Source organism: Neomonachus schauinslandi, chromosome 1 (assembly GCF_002201575.2).
Source record: "Neomonachus schauinslandi chromosome 1, ASM220157v2, whole genome shotgun sequence".
Classification (NCBI taxonomy): Eukaryota; Metazoa; Chordata; class Mammalia; order Carnivora; family Phocidae; genus Neomonachus; species Neomonachus schauinslandi.
This window is the reverse complement of record NC_058403.1, coordinates 145,076,293-145,096,336: the sequence shown is the minus strand read 5'-3', so window position 1 is coordinate 145,096,336 and position 20,044 is coordinate 145,076,293. Positions and strand designations below refer to the sequence as shown.

Here is a 20,044-nt window from a genome sequence, read left to right as displayed (position 1 = left end):
GGCATTCCCCTTCTGGTAGGTGCTTCTCCCCCGCCCCGCCCCACACCATCCCTCCTCCCAGCTCCTGGGAGCCGCCCCCTTCCAGTCCGTCCTGGGTGACGCTGGGCCAATTCCCTGTGCACACCCTCCACTTCAGCTGAGGCGGGGAATGTCCTCTGCCCTGTCCCGGGCCTCGCGTGTGCCTCAGGGGCCTGGACTCCGATGGCTCCTCTGGGCACACAGCTGGGACCTACCCCAAGAACCGACCCTTAGGGCAATGTTTGGGCTTTGGGGTGACTTCAGCAATGTCCCTGAGAGACGTGGGAAGGGAAGAAGAGCATTTTGAGTATGACTACCAGGATGAAGAGAGGAAGCTCTCCCGTGAGCAGCATGAAAGCCTGGATCTCTTGGAAGAGGGTAAATTCTGTACTTTGTTCAGATCTGAGCCTTTCCCTGTTAGTGTCTACTGATCTCACAGCACTCTTCTATTTTCCTATTGAGGTGTCACTTCAAGTACATAGATCTCACATGGTCAGTGGCATGTAATGACCCCCATGTAAAACCACGGACAGCACGTCCAGCACCCTGAGAGGGCCCCTCGCACCCCAGGAGGGAGACCATTGTCCTGGCTTCTGTCACCTTAGATCTGTTTGCTCCTTTGTTCTTGCTCTATGTAGCTGGAATCAAATAGTGGGCATTAGTTTGTCTGGTTTCTGTTGCTTAACCAATTCATTCATGTTATTGTAAATAACAGTAGTTGTCTAGTTGGTTGTTTTTCCCATTGTGGCATTCCAGTCCTCTTTTTTAAGAGGTTTAGTCGTTTTCTTGTGGCTGAATGGGTTTTGGGCAAGAGACTGAGTCATTATTAAATAAAGTATGTTTTTGTCCTGGCATTATTTTTATTTATTTGTTATTTTTTACGTTTGAATTCAATTAATTAACATACAGTGTATTATTAGTTTCAGGGTAGAATTTAGTGAATCATCAGTTGCATACTACAGCACCCAGTGCTCATTCCATCACGCGCCCTCCTTAATGCCCATCGCCCAGTTACCCCCTCCCTCTCCTCACCTCCCCTCCAGCAACCCTCAGTTTGTTTATTTCCTATAGTGTGCTGGTGTTATTTTTAAAAAATCATTAATCACCGACCTTAAATAGGGATTTTTTTTTTTTTAAACTTAGGATTCTTTCTTTCTTTCTTTCTTTCTTTCTTTCTTTCTTCCTTCCTTCCTTCCTTCCTTCCTTCCTTCCTTCCTTCCTTCCTTCTTTCCTTCCTTCCTTCCTTCCTTCCTTCCTTAACTTCCTTCCTTCCTTCTTTCCTTCCTTCCTTCCCTCCCTCCTTCCGAATTTATTTGAGAGAGTAAGTGGTGGCGGGGCAGGGGGTGGGTAGTAAGGGGCAGAAAGAATCTCAAGCAGACTCCCTGCTGAGCGGGGAGCCATTACCCTGAGATCGTGACCTGAGCTGAAATCAACAGTCTGTCGCTTAACTGACTGAGCCACCCAGGTGCCCCAAATTGGTTAAAGGCTCCATGCTGGGGCCTGAACTTACAACCCTGAGGTCAAGGCCTGAGCGGAGATCAAGAGTCGGATGCTTAAGCCACTCAGGTGCCCGTAGGATAATTCCAAATAGAAAAGTATTCCAGATAGAAAAGGCTGATGTTGAAGTCACCTTGGGAACCCACCATTGGGCTCTATCAAAGGGATGCTGCTTTTGGACAAGTGGGAGAGTGTTAAATTAACAATAGGCCCAAAGGCTTGGTGTGAATTTCCTAGTTGGGCTTCTTTGGCTTTTGCCCACAACCCAGAGAAATCCCAGGGAAAGGGATTTTTGGGGTGCAATTGGATGTTTAAACAGTGAGTGCGTGCATGTTCTTTAGGTCTTGAGTAAAAACAATGTGAATACCTTTTCAAAATTCTTCTCTATTTTCATGTCTCAACATAACTTTTATTTTAAAAATTATTTATAGTCGGCCATATAGCAACAGGGTTTTTCTTTTGAGGTTTCTGTCCTGAAAATATTCCCATTTTACCTACAGGACTGTTAGAAGCATTACATGGGAGAAAGCAGGGAAAGGGAACAGCAGGAGAGAGCCAGGGAACTCCATGCTGAGGCCCGCTGTCTGACCTGACCCTTTCACAAAGGAGACAGTGGAGGTGAAAGGAGAAGTGGCTGGTCGATGGGGACTGTGCATTAGTCAGGTTCCTGAAAATGCTCAGGAGAAAGGCATCCATGTGCTCTTGTAGGTTTACCTGGATCAGCTGATGTCCCTTACAGCTGTGGAACCCTAGCGTGTGGCCCGTGTGCCCACATCACCGGGGAACTGGTTAGACATGCAGACTCTCGGGCCCCAGACCCACTGAGTCACAACCCACCTTTTAACAAGATCTTTCGGGGCTTCCTGTGCAGATGAAAGTGTGGGATGAGCAGTCGCCGTAACGCATAGTAAGATGATTTTAGAAACCAGTCATTGAACCATAGGATTCTAAATTAAAGGCTACACAAGGTTCTGGAGCAGTGTCTTACAGTCTAGTCAAGAGAAGAAAAACATTTTGTATTGCAAATATTTCCTGTATCCATATTTTTAACCTTAAGGAAAAAACTGTGAGCCAGATGATGATGATGAGACCCTGTGTTTGTCGTGTACTTACATTCTAAGTACTTTATATGGATTTGTGCATTTAATCCTTAACACAACCATATGAGGTTAAGTGCTGTTATAATTTACATTTTATGAGGCAACTTACGTGACCTTGTCCAGAGTCATAGAGCTAGTAAGTGATTTCAACCTGTGTAGAACGGCTCAAGGACCCTCTGCTCTTAAACCATTTTGCTAGCAGTTCTCAAAGTGGGGTCCCTGCCTGGCAGCATCAGCATCACCCAGGATTGTGTTAGCAATGCACGTTCTCGGGCCCTGCCCCAAACCTGCTGAGCCAGACACCCTGGGGTGGGGCCCGGCAGACTGGGTTTTAACACGCTCTCTGGCTGATTCCAATGTACGTTGTCCAGTGCTGGTCCACATTTCATAGATAACCATGGGTGTTGGTTCGCAGCCCCATCTGGAGCTTCCTGGGTGTAATCTAAAACCCGCCCCCATTCCCCGTGGGTAGGGGAGAGATGAAGAAGGAGGCAGGCCACTCCAGATGGGTAGGTGGCAGGTTTTATAAGCAAAGAGAACTTTCATAGGAGGCTTCCCTTGGGTAGCTGAAAGACAGTGGATCCCCACACCTGCCTGCCAAACCTTAGAAGTTTATAAAGAGGACTTAACTGAGTTCAGTCATGTATACTGTGCAGGTGTTCTCAACACCACATCACCGTCTCCAGGCTGTGACCTTGGAACAGCCTCTGGGAGCAGGAAGGGCAAGCGGAACCCACATTCCAAGGACAAGGAGGGTATGGGGAGCCTCCGAGTGCCCGGGTCCAACCCTCAGGTCAACTGATGGTGGTCACATGTCTTTGTTGGCATCCCCTAACACAGGTCCCCTACTTTAAGATCACATTCAAGGGGGGCACTGCTCTATATTTGCCATCTCATGATGGATTTAAATTCTCTTTTGCTCCTTCCCATCCCATCTCCTTCCTTTCTCCAGTGAAATGTTTATAGGTGTCCTGGAGGGGTGAAGTGTTAATAATAATTTCAGGACAGTAAGCTCAAAAGAAGACACTTTACCGCCAAGGTGCTGTTTTCTTTGTAAAATCAAATTCACAAGACTGGCTCCCGGCCTGAAGGAAGTCTGGGGCATAGACCAGAAGATGGAGTTTTGGTCTGGCAGGTTTGGTTTCTGTGGCCAGTCCTGTGTCCCAGAGCAAGTCGCTGTCATACCACCTGTGTCTTGAGTTAGTGGGAAGCAAGTCCTGTGTGTGGAAGAGAAGTGCTCTTGAATAATGAAATTATGTGCAGGATGTGGACATAACTGTTCCCTGGATTCTGAACTGGTTTAGGTGGTTTTCTTCCCTGTTAACTGATCTAAAAGCGGTGCTTTTGGTTGACAACTGAAGGATGGATTTAGTATTTGGGTTGCTCTGGTAGCTGTGGATAAAGGAGACATTCTCTTCCGGTCACCTTGTGGGGGTGATCGTCACCCTTTAACCTTCAAAACAGCCTTTGAAATAAATGCTACTCCCATTTGCAGTCAAATCAACTGAGGCTGAGCTGGGTTGTCGCTGTCCAGGGTTCCGTCACCCTGCCCGGGGTCTGCCTGCCAGCACAGCCAGGCACGAAGCTAATGGAGTCGAAGGCCCTTCCTGGCTTCATCTCATGCAATCGTTCTAACCCACACGGTGGGTGCTCACAGGGACACCGGGCTCCCAGGAGAAGCAGCTTGATCACACCACGCGGCTGCGAGGGGCGGCTTGGCTCTTACTGTCCTCAGCAGAGAAAATGTCTGCGCTCTGTATCTTCTGCCCACTGAGGACCTGAACAGCGCAGACCCGGAATTGACCTGAAGCCGTTTCGGGCTGCGTGGCGTTCTTGAAGGAGGCCTCTGCTTCTTTGCCCCAGGCCCCTCTGCTCAGGGTGAGAGCGGGCAGGGGGCAGGGCTCAGTGCTGCTGGAGTGAAGTCGCAGGTCGTGCCGCCTCGTGCCAAGCAGGGCGCTGGCATCGGCGCCAGGAAAGCACTGGCGAAGAGTGAAGTTCTTTGGTTGTTTCCTTGTGGTTTGCTGTGCGGCAGATTCCCACCGCTTTCTCAAGGGAGTGCCTGAGGAAGCCTGATTTCGTAATTTTTTTCTCATCTGGACACTCCTGAGGCTGTTACCCAACTGCAAGATTCCTCACCTGATCCCTGGCAGGGTGGCAGGATTGGAAAAGAGCATATGGAATTCTCTGGGGTTTACCCAGTGCTCTCAAAGCAGGTTTTGGTGTTCTGAGCCCACAGGCTGCAGGAGAGCCTGTGTCCCGTCCTCAGAGGCGGCCGCTGATGGCCAGGATGTAAGGGGCCACATCAGTGTTTTGCACAAAGGGCAGTTTTCAGGTGTTGAGCACTAACCAGTAATTATCATCTGGAAAAGCAGAGATGGAGAAAACACCAATTGGCAGTGGGAACCTAGCTGGAGCTTGATGGGGAGCCCTGGGCCGGCCCCATGGGACTCTCTGCATAGCTGCACCCTGCTGGGCTGTTCAAGTTCTCCGGCTGGTTCCAAGGCGAAGCCTGAGAGGCAGCACAAACAGCACATTCCTCCGGTGTGGGAGGGAAATCTCGGGCTGCTGGTGGAGGGCTGGGCTGTGTGGACAATGGCTGGATGGGAGGTGGTTGTGATGTCTGCCCCAGAGCAGGCGCTGCCAGGGTCCCGCCCCGGTGTCTGTGTTGACACAGGATGGCCAGCAGCATGTGAGTGAGCCGTATAGGACTCTCTCCTGTAGGTCACGCAGGAGGAAGGAGCTGACCCGTGGCCTCAGCATCGTTTGCTCATGATGTTCACGACCTTGGTCTCCAGCCTGGGCTTCAGTTGGCGGTACCCACGGCCACCCCATGCAGGCCTCCAGTGATGTCAGTTGCTCAGGGTGGTCCTCTTCCTGGGGTGCAGCTACCAGCATAACCCCAGGGCTGGTCAGGGACAAGGCTCACCTAGGGCCTGTGTTCTTTCGGGGTCCCCTTGCTGCTCTGTCCACTTCTGGCCCCTGTCCCCGACCCCTTGCCATCCCCAGTCTTCTTGTATCTGAACTCCCAACAGCATCTCTCACCTGGCACTTCCTGCTTGCTCTTCTCTATTATGCCCATTTATGCAAGTATCTTACCTGCTTAAGAGTGAGATTCATGTATTTGCTCAGCAGATGGGGTACCGTTAAGTGTGCCAACATGGGGGTCACACCGATCAGGGCCTCCCATGATAGCTCTGTGACCTTGGGCAGTTTCTTCACGTCTAAAGGGTGGACAGCAGTAATGCTTTCCTCCTAGGATGAATATAAACGCCGAAGGAGATGGTAGCCCTCCAGCACTTGGCAGACTACCAGCGTGTGGTGAGCAGTCATCAGTGAGCCATTGCTAACCACCAAGTTAGCCCTCATTAAATATCCCAATGATGGATGGACACCAGAGATCAACACTGAGTGTTCCAGCCTAGGGTGGGGTGGATGATTATGGCATCCAGTAGTCCGTGGTTATGTCCATGGACAAGCCACTTGGCCTCTCTCCCTGTCTGGTGTGTTAAATGGGGATCATATTTATGTCATGGAGTTGTGCTGGGTCCATTGTAAGATGGCCAGGGTAGCAGCTGGCATGTTTGTTACAGAGACTCAGCCGTCGTTTCGTTTCTTCTTCCCTGCCTCTTCAGGAGCTTGCCGTGGTGCTCTGCTCTCAGCCGACCTCGGAAGGGAAGGTGAGCCAGTAAAACAGCAGCTAAATGTAGCCAGACTGTACTGTCAGGTCTGTGCTCTTGGCAGTGCTGCCTGTCTCCCACCCCCCAGCGCACAGACCGGGCGCCACGCTGGCGGTGGCCGGACAGACTGCTGTTGTAGTGGGCTTGGCTTCTGCCACCACTCCGTCCCTGAGACCAGCTCCGAGGCTGCGGTGACAAACCAGCACCTTGCACCGAGAGGAGTGGCGGCCTCGGTCAACCCATTTGCTTCTGGCTTGAGACCACGGCTGCTTATTAGTTGATGCCTTTCCTTTGAACTCTGCTTCTTTCTCAGCAGTTTCCTTCATCATCCCTTTGTGTCACATTGGATTTGAGACTGCCCTTTTCCAGATGGCTTCTCTCCTCCCCGCCCCCACCCCCCAGGGAGCTGGGAGGGAGGGGGAGGCGATTCTCTGGGACATTTGCTTCTCTTGCGGTGAAAAGATATACACTGGGGCTTTTATGTTTTCACCCCTGTCTGGGGTGTCGGTTAGACACGAGCCTTTCTTTCCAAAGACTGGTCTGGGAGAAAACAAAATCTTCCTATTTTTTTGAGTATCAATTATGTGTTGGTCCCCAAATAAGACTCCACTGCCTTCGGGTGACTTCCATAGCCCAGGTGGGAGGGGACGTGGGCCATTTGTAAAAATTACATTCAACCGGGCACCTGGGTGGCTTGGTCATGAATCGTGTGCCTTTGGCTCAGGTCATGATCCCAGAGTCCTGTGTGAGAGTCCCTCTTTTCAAAAACTGGACTGAGGTGGCTCTCAGTTTCCTTACAGATGAATCCCCTGAGCAAATTTAAATGAAGTCATCTAAGTAAAAGTACATTTGTGTGCCTTGGCGGGTTTGGAGTGGGGGATTGCTGTTGCTAATCACTTGCTGTCTGAGCGCACCACTGTGGTCTGGGGAAGGCTCGGTCAGGGATCGAGGTAACAAAAGAAGGCTTTTACACTGCCACGTAGTGGGGCAGTGTTTGGAACAGTCTATGTAGTCCCAGTATATGTACTTACGTGTTGTTTGGTAACTTAAAATATTGAGGTATAACTTACAGACTGTAAAACTCAGCTACTTTAAATGGACAGTGTAATGCTTTTTTTTTTTTTTAAGATTTTATTTATTTGACAGGGAGAGAGCAAGCAAGCACAATAGGGGGAAAGGGAGAAGCAGGCTCCCCGCTGAGCAGGGAGCCCGACGAGGGGCTCGATCCCAGGACCCTGGAATCATGACCTGAGCCGAAGGCAGACCCTTAACCGACTGAGCCACCCAGGCGCCCCCCGTGTAATGCTTTTGAGGAAATTCTCAGAGTTGTACAACGATCACCCTAGTCCCGCTTTAGAACATGTGTATGCCCTCCCTGTGTGAGCTCCCTCATGCCCGCTCACAGCTAGTCCCATTCCCACTCCCGGCCGCGGCCACCGCTAAGCTGCTTCCTTTCTGTCTCATTTGCCTGTACTGGATACTGCATAGGAAGGCATCCTGCAGGGTATGGTCTTTTGTTTCGGGCTGCTTCTGAGCGTACATCACTTGCTGTGTGTTCCAGTCCTTCATTTCTGTTGAAGGAAGGCTGTGTAGCTCTCCAGGGGGGCAGACGTACCACGTTCTGTTTATCCATTCACCGGGAGAGGGTCATCTGGGTTTGTGTCCACTTCTGGCTATCATGAGTAAGGCTGCCGTAAACATTTGTGTACAAGTTTTGTGTGGATATAGGTTTTCCTTTCTCTTGGGTAGGGGCCTAAAGGACTTGTAAAGGCTGTGGCCTTAGGCCATTCATCTGACTTCTCAGAGCCTTAGTTTCCCTGCCAAAAAGTATGGGGACACATGTGTCTAACCCACTGTGTGGCCGAGGTGACTGGGGCAGAATAGCCATTTAAAGATGTCTCCCTGGGACGCCTGGGTGGCTCAGTCGGTTAAGCATCTGCCTTCGGCTCAGGTCATGATCTCAGGGTCCTGGGATCGAGCCCCACATCGGGCTCCCTACTCAGTGGGGAGCCTGCTCTCCCTCTCCCTCTGCCTGCCTGCCTCTCTGCCTACTTGTGATCTCTCTCTCTCTGTCAAATAAATAAAATCTTTAAAAAAAATAAATAAATGAAGATGTCTCCCTGCCTTCAGGGAGGGCGCCTGGGTGGCTCAGTCGGTTAAGCGTCTGCCTTGGGCTTGGGTCATGATCCCAGGGTCTTGGGATCAAGCCCCACGTTGGGCTCCCTGCTCAGCGGGGACCCTGCTTCTCCCTCTCCCTCTGCCCCGCCACCCCACTCGTGTTCTTTCTCGCTTGCTCTGCTCACTCTCTCTCTCAAATAAATAAATTTAAAAAATATAAAGATGTCCCCCTCATCAAAATGCTTTGCCAGATCCGCCCAGTCTGGGAGTCTGCTAGCTGTCTTCCAAGGGAGGGCTGACTGGGAAAGGTGCAGTTTTTACAGTGGTGGACCGGTTGTCCTGCTGGAGCACGGGGAGGAGCAGGAACACCCCAGATGGAAAAGCCGGTGAGAGACGGTCCCTGCAGGAGGAAATAGGCACATGCGGCACCAAGCCAAACCAAATTCAAAAGCATGTAGATAAAGCTTTAAATAAAGGACGTTTATTTTGTAATGCCTGGAAATGTAGCACCGGTGGTGACTCACTTAGAATTTCTCGGGGCGGGGGGGGGGGGGGCATCTTTTTAGCCTGTGGCTTTCAGGTTCTGAACCTTTCACCCCTTGCCAGGGGCAGGGCAGATAGTAAGTACTTATTAGGTTTACTTCCTGGAGGATGGGGGCAGGGGGGACTGTAGGAATGCTTTCAACCGACAGCTGCTGTTCCTGGTCAGAGTGAGAGAGGGATAACCCACTGATTTGTGGACCATTCTCTCTGACACCTAACTGCCGCCCCCTGTCTCGACTGGGCATATCGAAAGCTTATTCAATGTTTAGGGTTTTTATAAATATTACAGAAAATAAAATTTACTTTTAAAAAAAAATTTAAGGTAAGAGGAGAAATTATCAGGGAGGGGACTGGAATCAGGTTCTAAAATAAGTTGAAAAACAATGTTCTAATTATTTAAAGAAATGACCTATGAATAAGCTAGAACACATAACCAAACAACCCAAAATGCAAATATAGTGGGCAGTCATGAATATCTCCTCTCTATTCATGGATACTGGTGACTTGGTCTTTGTGTTACAAGGGAGCAGTGTCTCCTGAGGTCTTGGCGTGTGCGCGCACACACACACACACATATTTATAATTTAATTGTATATATACGTGCACTTATGTCTGTATATACACACACGTTTGTATGTGTGCAAAATATTCATTCATTTATTTCCTCCAAAGATATGTAAAACTGACATAGGAGAAATGTTATCAAAATCAGGTTAAGAAGTGATGAGAGCTAATCGGTCACACAGCTTCAGGAGAATCTTTCCACCACAGCGCAGTACATAAATGAGCGGCGAGGGCTGCCAACCAGAGTTTCTCGGAGAAGTCTGATAACGCCAAAATGTCAAGGGGGCCTTGTCGAGCCCATTAATGTGATGAGAAGGCATGGGTTCCTGGGGAGAGCAGGTTGTGTGCTGGAACCTTCTGGCCCTCCACTTCACTGGTGAGGCCTGCAGTTCTGCGTCAGACTTCCTCTCCGGCCGCCCCACCGCCTGCCCCGCCCCTGCCCCCTTCTCCCACTGCGGCCCCTCAGCTCCTTCCCCTGCCCACGTCTGATCTGACCCTGGAACCCCACCCCCCCCACCCCTGCTGCCCCTGGCCCCTTTGTTTTCTTCCCTGTGGGGGTTTCTCTCAGGCCCCAGGGCGTCACCGCGAGCTTCCCACTGGCTACATCTCCGAATTAAGCAGGGCCTCGTCTCTCTTCAGGGCCTGCCCGCTTGTAGATACTGGGGATTTCTTGGCTGGCATCTCATGTCTATGATCGGGAGCTGTAAAATGGCTGCCAGGATTTATTCTCCCAAGATTGTTTTGGGCCCGGTTTAATTTGCATAAAGTTTGCATTGCTGATTTGCATAAAGTTTGCATTGCTGATTTTCAGCCAAAGCCGCCTGCCCTTCCCCCAGTTAGCCAACAGCCCAGGACAGGCCTCCCTCTCTCTGCTCAGACAGCCCAGGGCCACTCATTCCAATCTGGCTTCATGATTCCACCTGCCCACCCAAGGATAGGCACTGGATTCTTTTCTCCTTGCAAACCATGATTTGGCACCTCCAGCTCCTGGGAGGGCGTTCCTGCTGCGGTGGGTCTCCTGCTGCAGGGGGTTGTGCGTGGCCTTCTGCCTGGCGCATTATTCCCATGGTGACCTCAGCCGCTGTCCCCTTTGCCAGTGACTGCGCTAGGGCAGTCCCATCATTCTTCTGACCTTCTGTCGCATGCACCTGTCTTGCTGGGGAACAGCAGGCCTAGGAAATGGAGTTCCCGTGTCCCCCTGTCCCGGCGAGAAGCCCAAATCCTATCTTTCTGATTTACCTCCCACCCTGTCCTGTCTCTTAACTCTCTCAAGAAAAGAGACTACTCCTCTCTATTTTCACAGCCATTTAGGATTGCCCTGAGTTAATCAACAGCCTTGACCACCCCTTCCCCCCCATTTCTCTGTACTGTAGCCGGAATTTTTTCTGAAATACAGCTTTTACATGGACACTCTCTCTTTGAGAACCCTCCAGTGGCTTCTGCTCTCCCAGCATGGCGGTCCGGACTCCTTAAAGGGACTTGCCAGGCCTCGCACACCTTGGGCCCCTGCCCAGTGTTGCCCAGATGGGGCACATGGGCGGCCTGTTTTCTGTGTGCCTCGGAAGGCGCAGGTCTCGTGTCCTGGTCGGCACAGAGCCTGCTGCACGCCTGATCCACGTTCGTTGGATACGGCAAGGGGGGTGCTATGTGTACGGTGTATCTGCTTTGCTACTGTAGACGTATCATACTTCTTTTTCTAGGATTTAGACCCTAGTTTTTTCATGTTACTATAGAGGTTTGTGGCTGTCCTTTTACTTTGGTGTTTGAACATCCTTTGAGTGGAAGTGGATTGATTTGCAAGCGCTCCCTTGGTCAGAACTGGAGCCTCCCTTTGGAATGTTGTTCCCATGGAGAGAGAAACAGGCCCATGGTTTACTGTGGATTGAATATCTAGAAAGTCGGTGCTTGGAAGGTGCAGTCTGTACTTGTCTTACTGTTTAGAGGCATTGTTGGTTCTTTTCCTACCTCATTGTTCTCACCCCTACCCCCTCATTTCTTGGAAGAGAAATCCAGACACACAATTACAGGGCTTGTCCTGGGCCTCATGACCTTGGTAGAGTCTCGTATGGAAACTTAAGCCTCAGAGCCCCGGCGCCAGGGATCTCTCCCCTACACCACAGATGCTTCTTGCTCTGTTTCTGCTTCCTGAACGTTGTTGATGTGTGCTGGGCTCGGCCTCACCCTTGTATCGTCTATGGCTCCCTAGCTCAGGACACGAGCCGAACTGGCCGACGCGCAGTCCTTGCCACGCAGCCTCACTTGCTGTGACTTTGGTCGTGACCTTGGTCGGGTCCTTAATGTCTCAGTTTTCTCATCTGTGGAATGACCACCATGACTGCACCTACCCTGCAGGGTTGCCGTGAGGATGAAGGAAAAAGCACATTAAATCCCCCGGACATAGCAGGAACCCTGTGAACTGCTGCCCCTGCTGGGAGTCTCTGCTGATACTGAAATTCACCACAGTTCGCAAGCTGACATCAGAGGAGTTACTTAACCTCTCTGGGTCTCAGTTTCCCACTTTAAAATGGGGCGAGTTTAAGTTCCTATCCTGTTGTATTTATTGATAATCCATACAGAGGGCTATTGAACATGGCCTGGCCATAGGAAGTGTGCTCAGTAAAGGTCTGCTGCTTCTGTTACTAATTTCTCTAAAAAGCTGCATCAGGGAGGATCCCGGGACCCTATATTGTAGTCAACTGTATACTTCCTGAAAAACATTTTAAGTGATATTTTTCCCCATCAGTACACAGTCACTACAAAAAAAAAAAAAAATTAAAATTTGAAATGCTATCTAAATGTCAGTATTTTTATGGCTGTCCTAATTTTTTTTCCTGTGTTTTTATTATAAATCAGTACATCTTCTCCCCATTGGGATTATTTGTATTTATAAAAACATAACAGGAATAACAATGCACATGCTTTAATAGCTCGGGGTCAAGAGTGGTTTTTCATTTATACCTCTGACTTCCGAAGCTGGGCTCTGTCAAAGGCCTGGGGACTTTTGGAAGGTCTCTCTGCAGCCCTAACTGAACAGGAAAGGTCACACTTGCCCTCCTGTCACTGTGTGCATGGCAGCAATATGTGTCTGACTGGTTAATGCTAGAAAAAAACCACTGGTCCAAGTGTACATCTTACTGGGTCAATGGTTAAAGCACGTTAAAGCTTTTTTTTTTTTTTTTTAAGATTTTATTTATTTATTTGAGACAGAGAGAATGAGAGAGACAGAGAGCACATGAGAGGGGGGAGGGTCAGAGGGAGAAGCAGGCTTCCTGCCGAGCAGCGAGCCCGATGCGGGACTCGATCCCAGGACTCCAGGATCATGACCTGAGCCGAAGGCAGTTGCTTAACCAACTGAGCCACCCAGGCGCCCAAAGCTTTTTTTTTAAATGAGCTTTATAAAAGGAAACACGAGCGATCTTTGTGGTGGTGGATACATGAACCTACACAGGTAATAGGATTGTTAGAGCTTACGAGTCACTTGTGGGTACACACATGCACACTCAGATGAGTAAGAATTAATCTGGGGAAATCCGAGTCAGATTCATGGATTGTATCAGGTCAGTGCCCTCCCTGGTTGTGATATAATTTTACAGAATGTTAGCACCGCGAGAGACTGGGTGAAGGGTATAAGGGATCTCAGTATTATTTCTTACATCTGCATGTGATTATCTACACATGATTAACTACACCTGATTAATTCAAAAAGTTAGCTTAAAAAATGTAAGTGTGATTTCTGATTAATACAATCCTGGGGGAAAAAAGCAGCCCCGAATCCTGCTCTCTCACCTTCGGGTGACATGGAGCCCGATTCAAGTATTAGCCCGGTTTTCTTTTTCTCCACAGCAGCAGAGGACTCGGTCCTCTAAGTTAAGGGGGGGTAGGCACTAAGCAGGCCCCCAGTCGCAACACCGGTTTCAGCACAGAGGCCTTTTGTTCCTGCTGGGGTCTGTTTCCGGTTAATGAGCCCGGCATGCTGATGCTTGTCTGTGGGGCCAGCAGGCTGGGGGGCCGCCCGCGTCTTTTCCTGCAACACTGCCGCAGAGCACCGTTGTCCAGTGTGAAAACTAACAGCTGCAGCGGCACAGGAATCTTCACGTAAGGATTTCTCATGACCCCGCGCTGACGAACAATTTACAGCAGTTTGAGGTGGACTCCACCTCCATCAAATTAAATTCTGGTTTAAACCAACTCTTACGAATCTCCCTCCCGTTTCCAAGCCGGCAGCCCCCACTGGAGGTGAGGGAAGGAAAGTGCCCGAGGTAGCGGTTTACTTCTTTCCAGCTCCCAGAGAAGTGTCGGGTGGAGGAGAGAGCTGGAAGGGGGTTTCAGATTTGGAACCAGATTTCAGGTCTCCTTAAGCTAGGCAATCATTCCGACGGATCTGATTTCTCTGAGCTCATTCACCAGGGTGATCTTTACTTGCATTTAATAAAATATTTAGAGACCTATTGCATTCCTGTTGCAGCTTACCTGCCATTAGTAATGCTATGGAGGTTGGCTTAGTAATACACTTAATTCCCAACTGCCTCGCTTGGGCTGTTACTGAATGTGGGTCATTATGAAAGCTGAATCAAGTCTTTGGCTCTTAAGGAATTATTTTGTAGAGTCTTAGTTATAAAGAGTTACCAAGACTTTATTTAGGGCAAAAGTGGCAAGTTTAAAAAATTTTACACTTGGGTCCTAAACCCATTTACGTTCATTCCTTCCTCCACAGGATAAAACCTGTGATACCCTTCTAGGTGTTTGTGGAATTGCAAATCAATTCCTTGCCATTGATTTAAAATAAAACCATGCAATTTTTCCACAGACTAAAGTATTCTTTCATTGCACGACCTTTTTCTCCAACAGAAGGAGAAAAAAGACCCACACGTCCTAAAGTGGTCTGCATGCAGCCTCTTATGACCACAGGCCATTATGTATGTGGTGAAATATCACTCCGTGCGCGTGCATGCATATTTGTGTATGGCAGGAATGGTATCAACCTTTTTGGTGTTGATTAAAAAGAATCTACGACCCTAGTTTTCATGGTAGGGAAACTGGTTGCATAGCCTTAGAATGTAGGCCATTTGGAGAGGGGAGGGGAAGGGCTGCAGCATTATGAAATGATCAGCTAAGATTGTTATTTAATAATTATACCGATAGCCGCTTTCTAAAGGATCCCACTCTGTCCGTGTGGTTGGGTCTCTGTGGTTAGCAAGGTCTAGACCCTGAGATGTTTTCTGATCATTCACACACGGGTGGCTTTGCTGCTGACCCATTTCAGTTTGCTGAGTTTATATGAGGCCAGACCCCTTTCTATTCCAGTGCCTTGTCCTCAGCGCCACCACTAAGTGCGTGCACGCGCACGCGCATGCGCGCACACACACGTCAGAACCTTGCAGGATTGGAAGTTACCCCATCCCCTCCCTGAGCCTCCCTGAGGCTCTTCCTGGAACTGGGAAATGAAATCCAGTGGTGCTGAGCGTAGTGTGGGTCGAACCCGGCTAAACCAGCGACCCTTTGTGCCCGACATGCAGGCATGATTTGAAGACTGCTTTTATTAGATGGGTCATTTGTTTGGCCGGTTTGTGACATTGGTAGCTCATTGCCACTTTTATTTCTTGCAGTTTTATGTGCTGAAAGAGTTGGCCAGATGACTAAGACGTATAATGACATAGATGCTGTCACTCGGCTTCTTGAAGAGGTAAGTGCTTCCGGGGAGGCAAAGAACCATTTATGATCGACTGCTTATAACTTCTATTGATTAAAGCATACATTATTGCCGGTCTCAGTGAAGAATCCCCAAAATGGGGCCCTCTCGGGGTACAAGGCCATGCCTTTAGTTTTTGAACTGGTAGCTCTGCAGGTCTTTGTAGCTGTAGTTCGCACAAGGCATGTTAGTTTTTAAGAGGAATGTATTAATGACACCAAATAGGAATACTTGCTAGAATACCCAGTCTAAGATTTTTAAAAACCCTTAAAGTATTTTGTAACACTATATTTTAAGGGTATCCAAAAGTGTCCGAAAAATACATCATTATTTTATCTTTGTAATTTTTTTAAACTTACTTCAGGTTAAGGGGATATTATGCAGCATAGAAGTAACCAAAATCATCGTGGGGGAAAAAAAAATTAGGGAACTTGCTTAGAATTGGACTAGCTGCTGGTATTTGAGAGACCCTAGTTTTCTCGGTTTCTTCTTAGCATTCTGTTGGCAGTTGAGAATCCCGGTGCTGTGCATACCTCTACAAACAGATGAGCACCATATGTATACCCTCATGCCTAGAACTGGCCAGAACACAGCAGGTTCTTATAGGTATATATTGAATAAGTGCCCATCTTTAAACATTATCAGTCCTTAATGGCACGGCTGCTAACTTAGAACCTCGTTTCTGCTCTGGAACCGAGGTTGACTTTGGGTCATGTTACTATTCATCAGCTCTTCTCTAGGAAAAGAGTAGCATAATGTGGGAGATCGTGAGACAGGGCCATTGCAAGGCATTTTAGGGCACAGGCCTTCTGGTGGTGCTCCAGTTGCCGCCGTTATGGTGGCTGGCATCAGGCACTTGGGAGGCTAGCTTGGTTGGCACCACTGACTTTTGAAAATGTTTCGTCACAGACCCCTTCCCACTGTGTCCATTTCCCCCAACAGTGCCATGCAGTCCGGATCCCCTAGTATTTCCAACATCCACTCCTCACCCTACACTGTTAGCCATAAGTCAGGTCTTCTGAGGGGGCTCCGATCTGGACCGTTCTTTTCATTCCAAGGCCACTCCACTCCTCCAGCCCCCAGAGCCTCAGCAAGGAGGTTTCTCTTTCTCTCTGCAGCTGCCCCATCCCAAGCCCGCTGTGACCACTTTGCTCCCCACCCCAACTTAGAGACACTGAGAAGTCCTCACTGTGGCATCCAAAGCCACACACTGATCCTGTTCTGGCGAAAAGAATATTTGTGGGGCGCTTTTTTCAGTGGCTTTGTTGTGCCTTCTGTGTTCTGTTTTTAGCAGCTCATCATGGCAGTGGTCTGTGTGTATCTGCGTTTTATTTATAATGCCATTCTTCTCCTCGTCCTGATAAGAACCACCTCTGAGTCACTGCCTTTCTTTGGAACTAGGCGGGGTCCCCCCCCACCCCACCCTGTGAAAGTCTAACTGCCTCTTTCATGTGACAGTCTTACCGGGCTGTGCTTTGCTTGGCTTGGCTTTGGTTCTGCTTCCTCTGATCATTTGCTTCGGTTCGCAGGCCTGCCACACGCAGGCAGGGTGCTGGGGGCGGCGGGGGGGCTGTGCACAGGATGCCAAAGCACAGCCCGTGGGCAGTGGGGAGCTTTTGTTTCTGCCTTTAAGGGGAAGAGGATCCCACAGCTTGCCTTGGCTTCCTGCCTTTGGATTTACCTTTGTGCAGAGCTTGCCTCCCCCTCCTCCGTCCCCCCCCCCCCGCCCCAGTTTAGAGGGGGTGTTCCAAGGGCCCCTTAGTCATGCTTTCTATGCTGAGACTGGTGAATGAGATGAGTCAGCCGCAAAGTGTGGGAGGCTTGCTGCTCTCCATCTCCAAGGGCTGTGTCAGACCGCACGAGTGCCTCTGGCAAAAGGGGCTGAGCCAAGGCACAATCTTTTTAAGCAAAGCCCGGACAGGAAGAGGGAGCGAGCAATTGGAATGAGCTCCATCCATCTAGGTGGCTGCATTTTCTTGAGGAATGAGGGAACCAGCTCTTTTAATAGTTTATTTCCAAGGGCCTGAATTACTTATATGTAATCTCTCATTCTCACCGTAGTTTAACCCAGTGGTCATTTCCTAGCTGCTTTCCTGTTTTTAGAAGTAAACATTTACCCTATGTTGGCTGGTTGTAATAAATGGGAATGCTTTCATTTCTGGAATCCTCCAGGAGAAATGCAACCAGTCTGTCCTCTTAGTAAAGAAAAACCAGAGCCACTGCAATAAGTTTTTAGTTACTGTAACTTTTAGATGAACTATTCTTAGGTAACTTTTAAGTAATCTCCACACCCAACGTGGAGCTCCAACCCACAGCCCTGAGATCAAGAGTCGAGCCAGCCAGGTGCCCTCCTTAGATAACTTTTAGACACCATGTAACTCGTTTAATTTTTTCATTTCATCCATAAATAGTTTTTCTGTAACTTCTTACCCCGCCCCCCCCATTTTTTTTCCGAGCAGAGAGTTTTGTTTTACTATAAAGATTAGATTTTAGGTGGAGATGGGGTGAAAGCTGCCCCGCTGTGGAGCAGGGAAGGTGAGGAGAGCCCCATGTCTGAGGTTTGGGGCATCATGGGGAGGGCGAGGGGCTTCACTGAGTGCACAGCCCATCTGTTTTCTTCCCCTGCCCATTGCTCTTGGGCTCTGGCTTTTGTGTGCCATGGGAAGCCCTCACCGTCCTTCGGGTGTTCCAGCCGGCCTTGCCCAGTGGGCTTTCATAACTGTAATTTCTGCTTGATTTGTTTGCCGTGGAGTCTGCACCCAGAATGTGGCCAAGGCATTAAGAATGTCTGTGCTTGTTGGAACTTAGCACGACGCATGCATGCAATGTAGACCCGAGAGGGAGGCAGTGAAGCCTCTGGCCTTAAGCGCTTGCTGGGTATTCAGTCTGAGAATTTGTTCTGGTAGACAGATTCAATAGGCTTGAGTGAGATTTATGGAGACCACTCTTGCAAAGAGAAATGGACACTGGTATTGCAGTTTTAACTGAGCGTTAGCCAGCTGAAACCATTTGCACAAGATGCTAATTTTGAGTCAGCCTGGAGGGGTAGGTTTCCTCCCACCGTTCCTTTGGGTCCTTCCAAATAAGCACACATGTTGAGTCTCAAAGTGATGAAGGGCCACTGAGTGAAGGACCTTCCTTGGAAGACACCGTAGCCAGCCTGGATGAGTACACAGAGATGAAACATCTCGGTTCATCGGGCAGAGTCACTGGTCCCCTTTGTGCCTCGGCAGGCATGCAGGGAGGCACAAATTGTGGGAATAAGGTGGAGGTATTTGTGGCTCCCGTGATGGGACACCCGGCTGGCTTCTGGGGGAGCAGTGACAGCAGTGACTGGTTCCAGGACTGTGGGAACTGAGGGAGAGTGACCATCATCTGTGCGAGGGAGAGAGAGTGCCAAATCCCCGTCAAATCCAGAGTCTTCCCAAACTGTACTTCGCCCTCCATTGCTCGGCTCCTATTTCAGTGAAACTCCTGTGATAAGCAAGGGGGAAGGTGTGCTGCTAGTGCATGGATTTATTTCATGGATATATAAAAAGTTAGAAATAAAAACTGCCTTTCTTTTTTTTTTTTATATTGTACAACTCTGAATCATAATGCTAGAAGAATTTTTCAAGGGTAGCTCAGCCAGTCTGCACCACCCCCCCCCCCCCCCCCCCCCCCATCTAACAGAGGAGGGAACCAGGTCCCAGGGATGTTCAGTCAGAGCCCGATCTCACAGCCGTGCAGTAGAAGGGTTCATCCGGAGCAGGTAAACTTTTGACCAATACCCGCTGTAAGAAACGCATCTCAGGCTGTGACTTGGTACTCAAATAAATATAGGACAAGCAAAAGCAGAAACATGAACTAATACCCTTATGATGTGGAATGCACTTTGGTATTTCAATTTCGTGCTGTTGAATTTCATTTAAAACAAAATATCAGTTGCCATTATGAAAATGATTCTCCACCTACTGATGGTTTATAACCTGTTTGGAAAAAGCTCACCTGGAGTGTACCTGATCCTTGTTAAGTGGAAGCCATTGGCTCAAGGTCATATGGTTAGTAGCTGGTCAGAAGCTAAGACTCCTACCTAGCTTTTTTTTTTTTTAAGTTTTATTTATTTATTTGTCAGAGAGAGAAAGAAAGCACAAGCAGGGGGGGTGGCAGGCAGAGGGAGGGGGAGAGAAGCAGGCTCCCCGCTGAGTAAGGAGCCTGATGCGCGGCTTGATCCCAGGACCCCGGGATCATGACCTGAGCTGAAGGCAGATGCTTAACTGACTGAGCCACCCAGGCATCCCCCCCCCCCAGCTTTTTTCCTTCTCTAAGCTGCGTGTTCCCATTCCTCTGCTTTTTACATCAGCTGGACAGAATAACGAGCAGAAGCTTCTTAAATGATTTAGTTTTCCAGAGTTCCCCTCCCTTTGCTAATACTACCTACAAGGGAGCAAGTTGAATCTAACCACAGGGGCAAGTAGTCTCTCAGGCATGGATGAGTCTGCCTTTGGTGATGGCGTCTGTCCTGCTGTCTGACTGTCAGGGAACATCTTTCCTCCCACAGAGGCAGCTGTACCTTTTTTTTTTTTTAAGATTTATTTATTTTAGAGAGAGCATGGAAGCAGGGAGAAGGGCAAAGGGCAAGGGAGAGAATCTCAAGCAGACTCCCTGCTGAGCACAGAGCCTGACACAGGGCTCAGTCTCACAACCCTGAGGTGGTGACCTGAGCCAAAATCAGGATTCGGCTGCCCAACCAACTCAGCCACCCAGGCTCCCCAGCAGCTGTACCTTTACATGCCACTGAAGATCTTCCCTTGTGTACACAAGGGAATATGTAGCACCAGCTTTGCTACATATATGTG

General features: G+C 49.1%; 1 protein-coding gene across 9 annotated transcripts in view; it reads left to right on the top strand.

The window, feature by feature from the left end:
- The window catches only part of TRAK1 (trafficking kinesin protein 1), a 177,501-nt gene that overhangs the window by 120,612 nt on the left and 36,845 nt on the right, over positions 1-20,044 (top strand). For 7 of the 9 annotated variants that reach the window (XM_021678939.2, XM_021678937.1, XM_021678935.1 and 4 more), the window contains one exon: positions 15,124-15,200. In XM_021678939.2, the coding sequence (XP_021534614.1) occupies positions 15,150-15,200 (51 nt within the window). In that variant the 5' untranslated portion in view covers positions 15,124-15,149. Of the gene's footprint in view, positions 1-131; positions 397-15,123; positions 15,201-20,044 lie in introns of those variants that run through there. The other 2 variants (XM_021678938.1, XM_021678941.1) reach the window with 1 other exon arrangement.